The sequence below is a fragment of the Entelurus aequoreus genome, linkage group LG23, assembly GCF_033978785.1.
Source record: "Entelurus aequoreus isolate RoL-2023_Sb linkage group LG23, RoL_Eaeq_v1.1, whole genome shotgun sequence".
Taxonomy (NCBI): domain Eukaryota; kingdom Metazoa; phylum Chordata; class Actinopteri; order Syngnathiformes; family Syngnathidae; genus Entelurus; species Entelurus aequoreus.
In genome coordinates this window covers 36,428,475-36,448,086 of record NC_084753.1, presented here as the reverse complement: position 1 = coordinate 36,448,086, position 19,612 = coordinate 36,428,475, and the positions used below count along the sequence as shown (strand labels likewise).

The 19,612-nt window shown below is 39.0% G+C and overlaps 2 protein-coding genes across 2 annotated transcripts in view; one reads left to right on the top strand and one right to left on the bottom strand.

Annotated features, from left to right (window-relative positions):
- The window catches only part of LOC133640611 (gastrula zinc finger protein XlCGF57.1-like), a 107,583-nt gene that overhangs the window by 52,579 nt on the left and 35,392 nt on the right, over positions 1-19,612 (bottom strand). The gene's annotated exons all lie outside the window — the stretch shown is intronic.
- Positions 2,374-18,299, top strand: LOC133640634 (zinc finger protein OZF-like). The gene is made up of 3 exons (XM_062034163.1): positions 2,374-2,786; positions 8,171-8,353; positions 15,128-18,299. The coding sequence occupies exons 1-3, from the start codon at positions 2,663-2,665 to the stop codon at positions 16,483-16,485; spliced, it is 1,665 nt and encodes a 554-aa protein (XP_061890147.1). The 5' UTR covers positions 2,374-2,662; the 3' UTR covers positions 16,486-18,299.

The following is a 19,612-nucleotide window of genomic DNA, read 5'->3' as shown; positions in this document are numbered from 1 at the left end:
CAGTAAGAAAACAAAATATACATTTTTTGGTTATTTATTTACCAAATTTGCAAAATCCATCCATCCATCCATCCATTTTCTACCGCTTGTCCCGTTCGGGATTGCGGTGGGGGTGCTAGAGCCTATCTCAACTGCATTCGGGCGGAAGGCGGGGTACACCCTGGACAAGTCGCCACCTCATGACAGGGCCAACACAGATAGACAGACAACATTCACACACTAGGGCCAATTTAGTGTTGCCAATCAATCTATCCCCAGGTGCATGTTTTTGGAGGTGGGAGGAAGCCGGAGTACCCGGAGGGAACCCACGCAGTCACGGGGAGAACATGCAAACTCCACACAGAAAGATCCCGAGCCTGGGATTGAACCCAGGACTACTCAGGACCTTCGTATTGTGAGGCACATGCACTAACCCCTGTCCCACCGTGCTGCCCAATTTGCAAAATCTTCCACTAAAAATATTTTTCTTAGTGGAATATTTGATGTGAAGTAATCGGAACCTTGGATAGGTCAATAATTCATAATAACATTGATTTTGATTCAATATTATGTTTTGAGCAATGACAGTTTGAAAGAAAAAAAAACAGCTTTGTTTTATTAGTCAACATTGCAACTTTTTCTAAATTACATTTAACCTTTAAGCTTTTTTATTTCACTTTTGTTATGTTTTTGTTTATTTTAATAGTATTTTTAGATTGTGCCGTCAAAAGTGGTAAAGGAATGGCTAAATCAGGCTAGAATTAAGGTTTTAGAATGGCCTTCCCAAAGTCCTGACTTAAACGTGTGGACAATGCTGAAGAAACAAGTCCATGTCAGAAAACCAACACATATAGCTGAACTGCACCAATTTTTTCAAGAGGAGTGGTCAAAAATTCAAGCAGAAGCTTGTGGATGGCTACCAAAAGCGCCTTATTGCAGTGAAACTTGCCAAGGGACATGTAAGCAAATATTAAGTCCAGTCCATAGTGGATCTAACATAATAGTGAGAGTCTAGTCCATAGTGGATCTAACATAATAGTGAGAGTCCAGTCCATAGTGGATCTAACATAATAGTGAGAGTCTAGTCCATAGTGGATATAACATAATAGTGAGAGTCCAGTCCATAGTGGATCTAACATAATAGTGAGAGTCCAGTCCATAGTGGATCTAACATAATAGTGAGAGTCCAGTCCATAGTGGATCTAACATAATAGTGAGGGTCCAGTCCATAGTGGATCTAACATAATAGTGAGAGTCTAGTCCATAGTGGATCTAACATAATAGTGAGAGTCCAGTCCATAGTGGATCTAACATAATAGTGAGAGTCCAGTCCATAGTGGATCTAACATAATAGTGAGGGTCCAGTCCATAGTGGATCTAACATAATAGTGAGAGTCCAGTCCATAGTGGATCTAACATAATAGTGTGAGATTCCAGTCTATAGTGGATCTAACATAGAAGTGAGAGTCCAGTCCATAGTGGATTTAACATAATAGTGAGAGTCCAGTCCATAGTGGATCTAACATAATAGTGAGGGTCCAGTCCATAGTGGATCTAACATAATAGTGAGAGTCCAGTCCATAGTGGATCTAACATAATAGTGTGAGATTCCAGTCTATAGTGGATCTAACATAGAAGTGAGATTCCAGTCCATAGTGGATCTAACATAATATTGTGAGAGTCCAGTCCATAGTGGATCTAACATAATAGTGAGCGTCCAGTCCATAGTGGATCTAACATAATAGTGAGGGTCCAGTCCATAGTGGATCTAACATAATAGTGAGAGTCCAGTCCATAGTGGATCTAACATAATAGTGTGAGATTCCAGTCTATAGTGGATCTAACATAGAAGTGAGAGTCCAGTCCATAGTGGATCTAACATAATAGTGTGAGATTCCAGTCTATAGTGGATCTAACATAGAAGTGAGATTCCAGTCCATAGTGGATCTAACATAATAGTGTGAGATTCCAGTCTATCGTGGATCTAACATAGAAGTGAGAGTCCAGTCCATAGTGGATCTAACATAATAGTGAGAGTCCAGTCCATAGTGGGGCCAGCAGGAGACCATCCCGAGCGGAGACGGGTCAGCAGCGCAGAGATGTCTCCAACGGATGCACAGGCGAGCGAGCAAAGTTTGGCGTTAGTAAATATTAAAAACATTTAAATACCAAAACATGCACTGACCCTTTTTGTTTTCCAATGTTCTTTTTTGTGTTTTAAAATGAAATTTAAAAAACTGTTTTTTTTTTTTTTTTTTTAATATGCCTTTATGAAAAAAAAAATTATACACCAAAACATGCACGGACCCCCACAGACGCGGATCGTGAAAGCTTGGGACTTTTTTGTTTCTCTCGCGAGATTTGACAACACTGCGTGGGAACAAAACAGGACGAAGATAAAACAAAATGGCGTTTGACGGAGACGTTATTGTGTTTATAGTAGTTCAGTGTTCCTAATCAGTACGTACATGCACACATGTGTGTCGTTTAATATAGTAAAACGTCGTTAATAATTGTTTGTATCCGGATACATTAGTCTGAGCGCACTTTGAAGCTCCTCCCGCTACCTTAGCTCGCTAGTTAGCTTAGCTTATTAGCTGCTAACAAAGAGAGGCGGAAGTGATCAAAACACATCGCTAAGCAGAGATCAAGTGTGAGTGTAAAGTGCTGTGATTGTGTGAAAATGTGCGAAAGAACGATAGCAGAGTACGAGGAGGAACTTTGTCCAACAAAAGAGGAGAAGGAGCGACAACATCAACTCCTGGACGCTGTTCTCAAGAAACGTCAAGTTGTGTTACACAGAACAGGTTTGTTTACTTCTTACTCTCACATGTCTACTAACTTTTGATGCTGTTCTTAAATGTGTTGTCTATAGGAAGGCGAATTGTCTTGTGAGGATGATGCACTGCTTTGTTTTTATATTGTTCATGAAAATAAGACAGTGTCAGACACACAATATTTATGAGAGGTTGATGTTCCTCTCAGTGTGTAACAATGTGTATCAACATGTTTACAAAAAACTCACACAGTCACCAAATATATTTTACATTGTAATCGATATAATTCATAGTTTCATGGCTAATTTCACTACCTGATTCTGACCTACATGCATCAATGAGTGAAAGTAAACATGTATTGTCAGTCATCTTTCAACAAACAAAGTAGTCAACGGGGGAGGCATGGCGTAGTGGGTAGAGCGGCCGTGCCAGAAACCTGAGGGTTGCAGGTTCGCTCCCCGCCTCTTGACATCCAAATCGCTGCCGTTGTGTCCTTGGGCAGGACACTTCACCCTTGTCCCCGGTGCCGCTCACACTGGTGAATGAATGATGAATGAATGATAGGTGGTGGTCGGAGGCGCAAACTGGAAGCCTCGCTTCCGTCAGTCTACCCCAGGGCAGCTGTGGCTACAAATGTAGCTTACCACCACCAGGTGTGAATGAATGAGTTTGAGTATCTAATAATAGAAAAGCGCTATATCAAATCTAATCCATTATTATTATTATTATTAACAGTTGATTTATTAAAAGAACATAAAGGTGACTGACTTTCCTTCAGCGTGTCGTAGATGGTCTCCAAGTGAATGTGGGAGCTGTGCTAAAAACACCACATAGTAAAACATGTTTTGGGAAGAGTTGCTTTTGGCCCAGCCAACATCATCACTCAATAAAGGGGGGAAACTCATTTTATATGACGAAAAAAATGTAGTATGAATGTTTTAGGTAGTTTTGGGTAGAGATTTTTTTTATTCCATTGATTTTTAATTTATGGTAATGCTTGTCTGGACTTCCTGACAAATCGCTCTTAGGGTGAAAGTAGTCTCCCACCTCTCAGCATCAGCACCGGCTCCCCCCAGGGCTGCGTGCTAAGCCCCCTACTCTACACCCTCTACACCAGTGGTTCTTAACCTTGTTGGAGGTACCGAACCCCACCAGTTTCATATGCGCATTCACTGAACCCTTCTTCAGTGAAAAATAAAATGGTGTTTTTTTTCAAATTCAAGACAAAGTTATATGTTTTTGATAACACTTTAGTATGGGGAACATATTCTAAGTAACAAAGACTTAATTTAAAGTTTTTTGGACACTAGGGGAACATATTGAGTGCTCTGAAAAGCGCTATACCAAATAAAATGTATTATTATTACTAATAATTTAGAGTTATTTGGTTAGGGTTAGGGCTAGGGTTAGAGCAGACCTGGGCATTGTACGGCCCGCGGGCCGCATCCGGCCCTTTGCGCATCCCTGTCCGGCCCGCGTGAGGCCAATCATAAATTACAAAATAAATTTTAAAAAGTATCTATGTCGAGTGTGCAATACAACGGTGCTGCTTTTGTTTTGAAAAGCGTTATTTGTATTACTTCCGTGTGGACGTATGCGCGTGTGCGATTGTGAGTGAATTGAACGGCGCAATTACAAATTACAAAATAAAGTTTAAAAAACATCTATGTCGTGCGCGCAATACAACTGTGCTGCTTTTATTTTGAAATGTGTTATTTATGCCGTATGTCCGGAGGGAACCTGTGAGTGAAGGTGCATAGAGACAAGTGATGAGACGCTAAAAAAAAGAAAAGTTGATGAGGAATGGCGTGTTTCCAACAAGAGATGGACTGCCAAGTATTTCTTTACATACATTAATGGTAAAGCCGTGTGCTTAATGTGTGGTACACAGGTTGCTGTGTTTAAATATCATTTTAATCGCCACTACACGAAGAAACACGAGGGAAAATACCGGAATGTGTCTGATGAAGCGCGCGCAAGGGAGGCTGATGCGTTGATGGTAAAACTGCAAACCCAACAAGGACTTTGTGCCATATTTCACACCCCCAGAGATGCAGCCGTCAGGACAAGTTTCGTCATTTCTCACAAAAGCGCCAGAAAAAGTAAGGCGTTTTCTGACGGAGAGTTTATTAAGGAGTGCTTATTGGACTTTGTTGCGCTGATAATGCCCGGAGACATTGACTGTTTTTCGCTAACTTTGGATGAGAGCTCTGATGCAGTCAATTAAAGAGACAACCACAGGTAATGACTTGTTCACAGAGGTAAATGGGTGTTGGGACAAGCTGGCAGGTGTGACAATCCAATCCACTTTATTTATATAGCACATTTAAACAACAAAATGTTTCCAAAGTGCTGCACAACAATATTACAAACAATATTCAAATATTATCCTTAGCTCCACCAATGACTGAATAAAAAGAAAAAACAATTACATATAAAACCAATATAAAAAACAATATAAAATAAATATGATTAAAAACAATTTTTAACAACAGATGGTTGTCCAAATCTGATGGGGAAAAATGTTGGATAATGCAGGATAAAGTGACCATCAAAAGCAATCTGCTTTTGTATAAAGTTAAGTTAGGTTAAATTAAATTATTATTATTATTATTAATTATTATTATTATTATCATCATTATTATTTATGTTACGGTATATCAAAAATAATATTGAGCAAAATTTAATTGAAATATTGTCGTGTGGCCCTCCAGCAGTGCTCGGGTTGCTTATGCGGCCCCCGGTGAAAATTAATTGCCCACCCCTGGGTTAGAGGGTTAGGGTTATAATAAGGCCATGCCGAATAAGGCATTAATAAGTACTTAATAATGACTAGTTAAGAGCCAATATGTTACTAATTTGCATGTTAATAAGCAACTAATTAATGGTGAATATGTTCCCCATACTAAAGTGTTACCATGTTTTTTTACTGGTGCACAAAATGAACCGTGCATGAACATCACCTTGTTCAAACAACAAAACCAACACAGCGCATGAACGCACAACAAATTACACACCTGAAAATCAGTCTGACTTCTGCTGTTGCCGTATCCGTAATACGCCGATAGGGAGAAGTTTTTATTTACACGATGAGTCGGGTGTGTCTTGACCTCCGCCGAACCCCTGAGGCTGACTCACCGAACCCCTAGGGTTCGATCGAACCCAGGTTAAGAACCACTGCTCTACACTCATGACTACACCCCTGCTCATGCCAGGGTGGTGCAGGGAAAACAACCACCAAGACGAAGGAGCTGATCATGGACTTCCGGAATTAAAAAACGAAACATCCAACCACTGTACATCTAACTTCAGGTTCCTGGGCATCCAGATCGAGGAAGACCTGTCGTGGAGTGCAAACACCTCAGTGACCATCAAAAAGGCACAGCAGAGACTTTACTTTCTGAGACTCCTCAAAAAAAAACCACCTGTCACAAAAACTGCTTGTGTTCTTCTATCGCTGCTCAATAGAGTGTGCTGACATCAGGGCCGGCCCGTGGCATAGGCCGTATAGGCAAATGCTAAGGGCGCCGTCCATCAGGGGGCGCCACGCCAGTGCCACAAATGTTGGAGGAAAAAAAAAAAAGTTGGTACTATTATTTCTAAATACAAAAAATAATCCCACGTTAATTAAAATGCAAAGTAAAGCCTATTTAATAGAAATATTATTTGTTACAACATTAAGCCCCCCCATTCCCCCGCACGGTGCGCCCCTCCCTTCCCGTATCATGACTCTTTTTGGACGTCACCACATCAAAAAATCAACACAGGATGTCAAAACGGCCAAAACTGTCAGGTGCCCAGGGAAGAAAAAAGAGAAAAGAAGAGGAGGAGAAACGAGAAAAAGACAGAGGTAGCAGGTAGGGAACGTTAGCCTACATGAAATTATTTGTCTGTTACAGAATGTGATAGTAACCTGGCTTTTTAGCATTAAGCTAATGTTACATGATTCGGCAATTGCTCATCAATAAATAGCTAGTTCTGTTTTAACGTCGGGTTAATATTGTGGAGGGGGCTAAATTGTTATGGAAAATAATAATGTAACGTTAGGTAATTACAGTACTCCCACCTTACATTCCTCAGGGACATTTGTATTAGATCTTTTAAGCAGGTGTTTTTTGTTTACATTGTTATTGCCTTCTGGTTAGCTAATGTTTGCCCTGCAGGTAATAGTCACTTTTCCACTCCTTTATATATTAGGTTTAGTTGTAAGCCTAGTTGTTAAAGTGCACATCATTAATGTTAATTAAGCAATATCACATGAGAGGGAATGCTGTTTTTTAATTTGAGCACTGCTGTGATTCGGTTAAAGATAATCATAACATAACATTCTCATATAATATGTTAATTTGCTTTCTTTAAGTAAAAAAAAAGGTCAAAGACAAAGCTATTTGGTTTCTTGTGAGTATATACACTTCACTGCCGATGTGGGGGGGCGCCACCTAAAATCTTGCCTTTGGGCGCCAGATTGGTTAGGGCCAGGCCTGGCTGACATACTGCATGTGTGTATGATATGCCAGCTGCACAGCGGCAGAAAGGAACGCACTTCAGAGGGTCATAAAAACTGCCATGAAGATCACTGGCTGCTGTCTTCCCTCCCTAGATGAACTGTACAGTGCCAGGTGCCTCAAAAAAGTCCAAAACATCATAAGGGACCCATCTCACCCCAGACATAAACTTTTTGAATTGCTGCCCTCGGGCAGGAGATACAGGGCAATAAAATGCCGGACAAACAGATTTAAGAACGCTTTTTACCCGAGTGCAATACTGTCGCTGAACACAAGGCATACAAAAGAATGACTGTGCATGTGAGCTGTCTGCTTGGTATTTTTATGTATTTTTATCTATTTATCTGAGTACCATGTTCTTATGTTTTTTATGTGTCATTATGAATTTGCACTAACTTAGTTTGCGTGCAATTTCGTTGTACAATGACAATAAAGATCTATTCTATTCTATTCTGTGCCATTACAAGGTTATGATTAGAGCTAAGGTTTAGGAGGTCAATACATCCTTAAAAATCATATCACAACTTTATTAAAGTTAAAGTTTAATCTTTAACTTTAATAAAGTTGTGATATGATTTTTATGTATTGATCAATGCCGGTTCATCTTTCTAAAGGCTTTAGAAACGGCCCCCTGAATTTCCCCCAGGGATCAATAAAGTACTTTCTATTCTATTCTATTCTAAAATTCCAAGCCCTATTGTTACTTACCACACCATACTCAATGTTCCACTTTTGAAGCAATGTTCATGCCTGCGACTAAAAGGAACTCTTTCCCATGTTTATCTTGGTTGTTTAGGTACACACTTTTAACACAGCACACCAGAACACAAATGATCTCATTGTGAAAACAGTGTTAGTCAAGAATGACTTCTATTCTCTTTTGATATTATTCACTTATTTACCCAACAGACGTCCAGCAGCCGCCCCACATTAAAGAGGAAGAGGAGGAAGTGTGGATCACTCAGGAGGAAGAGTGTCTTCTAGGGCAGGAGGAGGCTGATCTCACCAAGTTTCCACTGAATGTTGTCTCTGTGAAGACTGAAGAGCATGAAGACAAACCACCTGAGTCCTCACAGCTTCATCACAGTCCAAGTAAGCACAACATCCACTTATCATCTAATACAATGTTTGTGACACATGTTCATCCAGGGGCCACAGTTAGGACTAAGAGTAGGGCTGGGTGGTATACCGGTATTACGAGTTATACCAGTATATTTTCCAAAGTACCGCAGTACAGATAGAAGTAATCCTTAAAGGCCTACTGAAAGCCACTACTACCGAACACGCAGTCTGATAGTTTATATATCAATGATGAAATCTTAACATTGCAACACATGCCAATACGGCCGGGTTAACTTATAAAGTGCAATTTTAAATTTCCCGCTAAACTTCCGGTTTAAAACGTCTTTGGATGATGACGTATGAGCGTGACGTAGCCAGTGAAACAGAAGTATCGGTACCCCATTGAAAACAATACAAAATAGCTCTGTTTTCATCTCATAATTCCACAGTATTCTGGACATCTGCGTTGGTGAATCTTTTGCAATTTGTTTAATGAACAATGGAGACTGCAAAGAAGAAAGTTGTAGGTGGGATCGGTGTATTAGCGGCTGGCTGTAGCAACACAACAGGAGGACTTACTTGGATAGCAGACGCGCTAGCCGACGCTAGCCGCCAACCGCACGGATGATCGGGTGAAGTCCTTCGTCGCGCCGTCGATCGCTGGAACGCAGGTGAGCACGGAGCGCTAATGTTTTTATCATAGCTCTGTGAGGTCCGGTTGCTAAGTTAGCTTCAATGGCGTCGTTAGCAACAACATTGTTAAGCTTTGCCAGGCTGAGAATTATTAACCGTGTAGTTACATGTCCATGGTTTAATAGTATTGTTGATCTTCTGTCTATCCTTCCAGTCAGGGATTTATTTATTTTGTTTCTGTCTGCATTTGAGCCAGATGCTATCACGTTAGCTCAGTAGCTAAAGAGCTTCGCCGATTTATTGTTGTGGGGATAAAAGTCACTGTGAATGTCCATTTCGCGTTCTCGACTCTCATTTTCAAGAGGATATAGTATCCGAGGTGGTTTAAAATACAAATCTTTGATCCACAATAGAAAAAGGAGAGAGTGTGGAATCCAATGAGCCAGCTTGTACCTAAGTTACGGTCAGAGCGAAAAAAGATATGTCTTGCACTGCATTCTAGTCCGTCACTCTAACATTCCTCATCCACGAATCTTTCATCCTCGCTCAAATTAATGGGGTAATCGTCGCTTTCTCGGTCCGAATCGCTCTAGCTGCATTGAAAACACTAGGAAAATGTGAGGAGCCTTTCAACTGACTACGTCACACTACTTCCGGTAGGGGCAAGGCTTTTTTTTTATCAGATACCAAAAGTTGCGATCTTTATCGTCGTTGTTCTCTACTAAATCCTTTCAGTAAAAATATGGCAATATCGCGAAATGATCAAGTATGACACATAGAATGGGTCTGCTATCCCCGTTTAAATAAAAAAAAATAATTTCAGTAGGCCTTTAAGTTGTCTTTATTTTTAAGTTATCATGCCGTGATTTTACCATTCCGGCCCACTTGGGAATAGATTTTCCTCCATGCGGCCCCTGAGCTAAAATGAGTTTGACACCTCTGTTTTAAACAGTTTTGTGATATGTAATGTTTTGTGTGGACCCCTGTAAGACTATCTGACTGCCATGGCATCAGCTAATGGAGTTCTTTTCTCAAGTAAATAAATACAAACATGTTTATGACAGAAGTTGCAATTTACATGATTCTATCAAGAGATGGATGCACTTAAAAATGATGGAGAATACATTTCTGCCGAAATACAAATTCTGTGTAAATATATATGTTCCTAGTTGCAACTGTATGAAAAAACTGATTTAAAAACATACCAGAAATAATTAATTTGTTTTATGAGCTTCCCAACCACAACTGTTTTGCTCAAAAAGCACTGACACAGCAAATGTGCACAATCTGGAGGGATGTTTAGTTGCGGTGGCAATATTGTTAGCTGCCTCACTGAATCCTGCACTTGACAGCTTGGTTTTCCTGTCTTCAATTTTAAAGGGAACAGGAATCTTCTAAAAATATTGAGCTAAAAAAAACAAAACACTATGAAAGGTGAATTATTTTCAAGTTGCTGCTGAGGTTCAAAGTGTCTTTCTTGAACCAGGGACTTTATTTTATATTGTGTTCTTTTGCGTTTTTGTTATAAGCTGAAGGTTTGTCATGATCCGTGGTTCGGATCATGTTTTTGTTATGTTCTGTTAGTTTTAGACTCCATAGTTCCTGTTTTTGTGCACCCTTGTTTGTTTTAGTTACCGTGGCGACTTATTAGTTTCACCTGCCTCTGGTGTTCGGGACACGCACCTGCTCTAATCAAGAGACCATTATTTAAGCCTGTCTTTGCCAGTCAGTCGTCCTGGCGTCATTGCTTGTTTCATGCGATACCATAGTTCATGCTGCTCGTTTTCATGTCCGATTCCAAGTTTATGCTCGTTGTTTGATTCATGCCGTGTCCACGTAAGTGTTAGTTGTTTCATGCCACAGTAAGTCTTGTTTGTTCCAGGCCGTAGTCCATGTTAAGTGTTTAGCTTCTATGTTTCCTGCGTTAAGTTTTTTTTTGTTTGTTAGCTTCTCGTGTGAACGGCACACTTTTCTTTTGTTTGGTTCCGATCTTTGTGATGTGTAGGATTAATTGAGAAAATAATTATGTTCCTACCTGCAAGCCTTGTCCGGAATAGTCCGTTTGCATCCCGGGAGAACAAACCTCGCAGCAAGTTGCGACCCCCTCGTTATGACAGGTTTGTCTTAAAGAAGATTGAAGATTATACTTTACTCTTCTTACGTTATTTTCAAGGATTTTTAATAATTTTATGTGCATCTATCTATGCGTGCAACTTTAACACTACTGTAAAATTATTCATGTTAAGTATTTGTTTCAATAAAACAACTCTACACACATATTTGGGATTGACTTTGTTTAAATTCACTTTCCCACAAAAATATTGCAATACATATCGTATATCAATATTCAGCCAAAATATATCGGGATATGAATTTTGGTCCGTATCGGCCAGCCCTAAATAAGAGTGGAGTAGGGTTGTCCTGATATCAACATTTTGGCTCTGATGCCAAAATGCAGTGTTTCCCACACATTCATTTATTTGTGGCGGCCCGCCACGAAAGAATTACGTCCGCCACAAATAAAAAAAAATATATATTTTTTATTTTATTGTATTTATTTATTTATTTTTTTGGTCCTGTCCAGCTTCTCAGGCAAATCATATAGTTGATGTAGATGCCCATATCGGCTGTTCAGATTTACTTTACAAAAGAGAAGTGTAGGATACTTCTCTTGTTGCCTTATTTTGACCACTACTGTTTTCTGTTTATTTGTTACTGATTGTGGCAGGACACCTCTGCCTTTGTTTCACTTTATGTTGCTGGTAAATAATATGGTTGTAGTAGTAGGCTAAAGTTAAATTATTTACTATGCACTAATTAAAGGGGCAGAGCTTTAAGAGACATTTTAGCTTTTATATTTTATAAGATATATTTTTTGTAAGAACCACAATTAATAAATATATTTCAGTGAATAACTTATTGTTCAAATCTGTATATAAATATGTACATAAAGTGTTGTAATTATATTGTTAAATGAATGGATGGATGGACGTTTAAAACAAAACTGTTATTATTAAATAGTAAGTATACATTTTTTTAGCCTTTTTAGAGAAAATTGTAGTAAATTATGCAAATTACTCGATGATGTCATGGTGACCACGCCCATAGTCACGCCCCCACCGCCACAGATATCTTGGCAGTTTATGGGAAACACTGAAATGTATATCTATAGTTTTCGATACTTTTTTCAAAATAAAGGGGACATCAAAAAATGTCATTATTGGCTTTATTTTAACAGACAATCTTTTGATACATCAAAAATATGTTTCTTATTGCGCTCAAAGAACATTTTTAGAAGATTAGACTTAGAATTAAAAGATATTAAACACACTGAGATGTTCTTATTGCACTAAAAGAACAATCTACAATTTTACATATTACATATAGTCTGCCACAATCTAGAATTAGGTTAGAATAGAATCGAAATCTTTATTGAGATTGTACTGAATGCTTCGTGATTTATGGTTGCCACTCTCTGTCTGTGTTTTAAGACAAATACAATAATTAGTAAGTACTAAAATCGATACTATGGCTAAAGTGCACAGATAAGACATGTAGCAGGTAAAGCACACATTGTTAAAGACAAAACACAAATGAAATAGTGGGAATTTGTTACGAGATTCAGTCATTTCACTTGCATTGAATGTATACTACATAGTAGCTAGCTTTGTTTACTGGGTCTGTCCAGCGCCATCATTTCATTTCCATGTGTAAAATGCAGGTTTATCATGGCCGTCTCTGGCGGCCTTTTTGCAGTTTTCTGATGCAGCGGCCAAGGGGTTCTTTGTTGCGGCTTGCTCCGGGGGGCTGTTTTTTTTGTCGACATTTTAGTAGGCTTTAAAGGCTTGGATAATGGCGGCGTTTCGGGGTGGCTCGTGAGGTTTGATTTGTCGAAGTCGGTATATTTTCTTTCTTGCGGCGCATTTGGTGCCGGCAGCCCACAAGCTGTCTTTCTCTTAAAGGGGAACTGCACTTATTTTGGAATTTTGCCTATCATCACAATTATTATGAGAGACAGTACGATGGATGTTTTATTTGTATTTTTATGCATTCTAAATATTGAATAAATGCAGTAAAAAGGCCGCATACAATGGAGCCTATGCAGTGTTTCCCATAAACTGCCAAGATACCTGTGGCGGTGGGGGCGTGGTCACCATGACATCATCGAGTAATTTGCATAATTTACTACAATGATATGATTTTCTCTAAAAAGGCTAAAAAAATTTATACTTACTAATTAATAATAACAGTTTTGTTTAAACGTCCATCCATCCATCCATCCATCCATCCATTTAACAATATAATTACAACACTTTATGTACATATTTATATACAGATTTGAACAATAAGTTATTCACTGAAATATATGTATTAATTGTGGTTCTTACAAAAAATATATCTTATAAAATATAAAAGCTAAAATGTCTCTTAAAGCTCTGCCCCTTTAATTAGTGCATACTAAATAATTTAACTTTAGCCTACTACTACAACCATATTATTTACCAGCAACATAAAGTGAAACAGAGGCAGAGGTGTCCTGCCACAGTCAGTAACAAATAAACATAAAACAGTAGTGGTCAAATACAAATAAGGCAACAAGAGAAGTATCCTACACTTCTCTTTTGTAAAGTAAATCTGAACAGCCTATATGGGCATCTTTTTTATTTTTATTTTATTTTATTTTTTTATTTGTGGCGGACGTAATTCTTTCGTGGCGGGCCGCCACAAATAAATGAATGTGTGGGAAACACTGCTATGGATGCCGCTCAATTCTGTATGTATGTAATGTAGTACGGGCACATTTATAATAACATTTAATATTTATGTATTTTGATCATTGTATTTTATTTTTTTAAATTATTTTTAATTTTTTTTTAAATGTTTTATTTGTTTTGTCCTGTCCAGCTTCTCAGGCAAATCATATAGTTGATGTAGATGCCCATATCGGCTGTTCAGATTTACTTTACAAAAGAGAAGTGTAGGATACTTCTCTCGTTGCCTTATTTGTATTTGACTTTATTAAATGTGTTTATATTATCATTTGATGCAGCCGGGCCGGAGCAGGAGGGGATAGAAAGAGAAAAAAAGGAAGACAGAGGGGGAAATTGTGGGGACAAGAGGGGGATAAGACAGAGAGACAAAAACAACAACAGCAAACACAACAATAACAACAACAACATTATTTTGATAATTTTAAGCACACATTATTTAAAAAACGCATCACGTTTGCTTTTTTTCCCTCTTCACTGATTATTACTCGCTGCTGACTTCATTAGAGCTGTCAGGCCAAATTTCTTCCCCCTACAAAAACCTCAACCCCCCCCCCATTTACTTCCGGGGTCATTTCCTCTTACGATAGCACTTCGGCTTTGACTGCCCGCCGCTGTAAGGATACTTGTTTTTTTTAATTTTTTATAATATAGCGTTAACAAAACGTCTGTATTAATCGGACAAGTATTAATCGGACAAATTAACTTGAGGATATTCCTGACTGCACATTTGACTTGTGGACATATGCGGAAATGAATAACAGCGTACAATAAGTTAATTCATTATCAATCAACATTAGCAAACTTTATTCAAACTAAATGTATTTGTTAAATTCATTTTTTTTTAGTTCTCTGTGTAAGTGAACTAAATTAAAATGACATTTATGTGAACTTAATTTTTTTTAGTTTCATTCGTTGTTTTTACGTCAGCACTCATGTTTCCCATAAATCGTGTTACTTTGGGAATGCATATGTGAACAAATACTCATTGCACATTTGACTACTGTACAGGACGGAGAATTAAACGATTTTTGATTCGTTTTCCACGGGTCAACACTACTTCAGGGTTCATTTCGATCGCTGTCAATGACGTAAGAGGAAATGGCGTAAGTAAGAGGAAATGACGTAAGAGGAAATGACCCCGGAAGTAAATGGGGGGGGGGGGGGGACATTTTTTAGGGGGAAGAAATTTGGCGTGACAGAGCCAACAATCATAATAAAACAGCAGTCCGATATTATCGGACATCTCTAGTTGGAACTCATTATTCATATTTACTTTGTTTCTATTGAGAAATTTGCTTCAATATACTGTATAAACTTTTCTATTTGAAATCGAACACTGTTCAAGAACCAATTAGGTTTGTCTAAGTCAAAATGTGTTTGTTTTGTTTGTGTCCTGCAGACGTCCAGCAGCTGGTTAGACTTCCTCATTCACAGGGTGTCAACTCCATTTTGAAGCAGGAGGATCCACAGCCCCCCCACTATAAAGAGGAAGAAGAGGAAGTGTGGATCACTCAGGCAGGAGAGTGTCTTCTAGGGCAGGAGGAGGCTGATCTCACCAAGTTTCCACTGACTGTTGTCTCTGTGAAGTCTGAAGACCATGAAGACAAACCACCTGAGTCCTCACAGCTTCATCACAGTCCAAGTGGGGAGAACAGAGCTGTGGAACCTTCAAGAAGCAGCTCACCACAACACATGACGGCAGAAGCTGATGGAGACCACTGTGGAGGATCACAAGCAGACAACCTCTTAGCTCCACTATCAGATAGTGACGACACAACGTCACCCGTTAATGTAAATATGGAATCGCATACAAGAACACACACTGAAGAAAAACCCTTTTGTTGTTCAGTTTGCACAAAAGAGTTTATTAAAAGCTCTCATTTGACTCGACACATGCGGACACACACAGGAGAAAAACCTTTCAGTTGTTCAATTTGCGATAAAAGATTCTCCATCAAAACAAACATGCAAATACACATGAGAACACACACGGGAGAAAAACCTTTCTGTTGCCCAAATTGCGGCAAAAGATTTTCTCAAAATGGAGCGATGCTGTCACATATGAGGACACACACAGGTGAAAAACCTTTCAGTTGTTCAGTTTGTGGTAAGAGATTCTTTGACAAAAGTAAAATGCAAACACACATGAGAACGCACACGGTAGAAAAGCCTTTCAGTTGTTCAGTTTGCGCCAAAGGCTTTGTGAGAAACTCTGATTTAACTCAACACATGCGAACGCACACAGGAGAAAAACCTTTCAATTGCTTGAACTGCAGCAAAACGTTCTCTCAAAAGGGATCGTTGCTGTTACATATGAGTACACACTCAGGAGATAAACCTTTCAGTTGTTCGGTTTGCGGAAAAAGATTCTCTAACAAAAATAATATGCAAAAACACATGAAAACACACACCGGAGAAACCCCCTATAGTTGTTCCGTTTGTGCCAAAGGCTTTGTTAGAAACTTTAATTTGACTCAACACATGAGAAAACACACAGGAGAGAAACAATTCAGTTGTTCAGTTTGTGGTAAAAGTTTCTCTGACAAGCATAACATTCAGTCACACATGAGAACGCACACGGGGGAAAAACCTATCAGTTGCTCAGTGTGCGGTAAAAGATTCTCTGACAAGCGTAATATCCAGAGACACATGAGAACGCACACGGGAGAAAAACCTTTCAGTTGTTCGGTGTGTGGCAAAAGTTTATCTAACAAACAGAACATGCAAAAACACATGGAAACACACACAGGAGAATAACCTTTCCTTTTTGGAAGTTGAATGGACCTAATAGTCACAAAATAGTCATTACTGCAGGGCTTCTAAAAAGTCCGGACGAGGAAGCTACGCCACTTTTATTCTTCTCTTAATACAGCATGTCATAGAACGCATGTAAACATAGCCATACCCACTGTGGAAATGTAAACTAAATGCTTACTGTTGTGTTCTCTTGTATCACTTCCTATTGTGTGTATCAACCCACCCCTCCTTTCTTCTTTTTTATTGACTTTATTAATTTTTTTCTCCTTTTTCTATTCGTCTATCTGTCATATAGCTCTGTCGTCCTCCGCATTTACCACAATTAAATTACACTCGCTCAAAATGTATTATATAAGCAAACACCCCTCACCCAAATACTCCCTAATTATATTCTTGTTAGAGATTTGTAGTACTTATACACATAGTGCACATTTGTGCTCACACGCACACACACACACACACACAAACACACACACGTTTGGGTGGTGTTAGATCCAGGGAAAAAACGTTACACTCCATGTTTCCATTACTGACTTAGAGGGCAAATACGTAATTCTTTATTTTTCTCTGGCAGACTGCTAAAGTAGTCACGCGGGGGGAAAAAATATTTCCTATTCAGAAGGAGATATTATTAGAACTGGATCTGGAGAACAAAATCAGACTTGTAGAAATAGCTTGTGCTAACTGACAAGACAAACACAATTTGAGTAAATGAAGAAAATGCTGTTGCAGCTACCGGGCGTCCACAGCTGTCGCTGTTTAATAACAGCAGTGGGGTCTTTAACGCACGCCAAGGACTCCACGGGAGAAAATGAGTCGATGCCGCCCGGCGATGGGGTCGGCGTGATAATGGAGCTCTGTGCGCAGACACAACGGCCTCTGGCGTTGGCGGTTGCCTCTTCGCGGGGCTTCCAGACAAGCCTCTGTTGCGGTCAAAGTTCTAGATTTGATATGCAACAGCAGCCTGCTTTTTTTAAAAGGGATTAATTGTGCAGCGTAGCATAGCCCTCACTCTACATGTCAAAATATCCCAGCCAAAACGAGCATCTTGCTGCGTCATCCTGGCGCCGTTGTCAGGTCAGCTTTAGTCGGTCCCGATCCATCTGCGGTCCCCTCCAAGGTTTCTCATTGTCATCCCATTGGGTTGAGTTTTTTTCTTGCCCTGATGTGGGATCTGAGCCGAGGATGTCGTTGTGGCTTGTGCAGCCCTTTGAGACGCTCGCGATTTAGGGCTATATAAGTAAACATTGATTGTCTGTAGCGAGCAGGGGCGTGTCCTGGCATGCTGCCAACAAATATGCTGGCAGAACTTGCTGCCGCGCCGTGACACGAATAACACAAAATTGCCATGAGGGCGGTTTTTTCTTTTTCTTTAAAACTGTCGTCGATCCAAAAAATAGGGATTCAAGTGTTGAAATTAAAAATAGTAAACACTTTTATGAGCAGGGACCTTTTGGGTCTTCAGGACCTCTAGTCGGATTTTTTTGTTACTGTCATTGTTCAAAAAAATAATGATTTGAAAAACAATCCAATCCAATCCACTTTATTTATATAGCACATTTACACAACAAGAATGTTTCCAAAGTGCTGCACAGCCACGTTAAAAACAATATTAAAAACAATATTATGCCACACCAATGACTGAATAAAAACAAAGACTAAATAAATAGAAAACCAATACAAAAACAATATAAAAAATAAATATGAATGAAAACAATGTTGTTATGAATTCGTTACTTATTTTGCTTCACATCAAATAATCCATTTTGAAAAAAGTTGTGGGGGAAATATTGCATATTTTGTGCTTTTTGCCATAAAACAGGGCATATATGGCAACAGATCTGTAGATATTTATGATAAGTAAAAGTTTTTAAAAAATCTGTATATGACTTATTTTTAACACTTTAATGACTGAGATCCTGTGGGGTCCCGGGAACTTGAACATTCATCAAAATGAAGCGGAGCCCTGTTGGTCACAATAAATATTATATTGTTTTAAAAATGTCAAAATTGCCCCCGCATGCATTGATTTTTTAGTGTGTGGTCCTGACTGGAAAAAGTTTGGACACCCCTGATCAGGGCCGGCCCGTGGCATAGGCCATGCCAGTGCCACAAATGTTGGAGAAGAAAGAAAGAAAAAAAGTTGGTACTATTATTTCTAAATACAAAAAATAATCCCACGTTAATTAAAATGCAAAGTAAAGCCTATTTAAGAGAAATATTATTTGTTACAACATTACCCGCTCCCTCCCTTCCCTCCCTTCAACACAAGATGTCAAAACGGCCAAAACCGTCAGGTGCTCAGGGAAGAAAAAATAGAAAAGAAGAGGAGGAGAAACGAGAAAAAGACAGAGGTAGCAGGTAGGTAACGTTAGCCTACATGAAATTATTTGTCTGTTACAGAATGTGATAGTAACCTGGCTTTTTTAGCATTAAGCTAATGTTACATGATTCGGCAATTGCTAATCAATAAATAGCTAGTTCTGTTTTAACGTCGGGTTAATATTGTGGAGGGGGCTAAATTGTTATAGAAAATAATAATGCAACGTTAGGTAATTACAGTACTCCCACCTTACATTCCTCAGGGACATTTGTATTAGATCTTTTAAGCAGGTGTTTTTTGTTTACATTGTTATTGCCTTCTGGTTAGCTAATGTTTGCCCTGCAGGTAATAGTCACTTTTCCACCCCTTTATATATTAGGTATAGTTGTAAGCCTAGTTGTTAAAGTGCACATCATTACTGTTAATTAGGCAATATCACATGAGAGGGAATACTGTTTTTTAATTTGAGCACTGCTGTGACTCGGTTAAAGATAATCATAACATAACATTCTCATATAATATGTTAATTTGCTTTCTTTAAGTAAAAAAACAGGTCAAAGACAAAGCTATTCGGTTTCTTGTGAGTATATACACTTCACTGCCGATGTGGGGGGGGGGGGGGGCACCTAAAATCTTGCCTAGGGCGCCAGATTGGTTAGGGCCAGGCCTGCCCCTGATTAAAACCATCTTTGTAACCTCTTTATTTTTTAGTGCTGCAGAGTTTTCTGACTCTAGTAGAGCACAATGTTGCTCATGTGACAATAAAAGTGTGTTCTACTAGTTTATGTTGGTCTTATGGCAGGT

What these genes read in the sequence shown, in the direction of transcription:
- LOC133640634 (XM_062034163.1), top strand. Translation starts at nt 2,663, where the DNA reads ATGTGCGAAAGAACGATAGCAGAGTACGAGGAGGAACTTTGTCCAACA. An exon ending in AGTTGTGTTACACAGAACAG is followed by an intron (nt 2,787 to 8,170) that starts GTTTGTTTACTT and finishes TTTACCCAACAG; the next exon opens with ACGTCCAGCAGCCGCCCCAC. An exon ending in ACAGCTTCATCACAGTCCAA is followed by an intron (nt 8,354 to 15,127) that starts GTAAGCACAACA and finishes TGTGTCCTGCAG; the next exon opens with ACGTCCAGCAGCTGGTTAGA.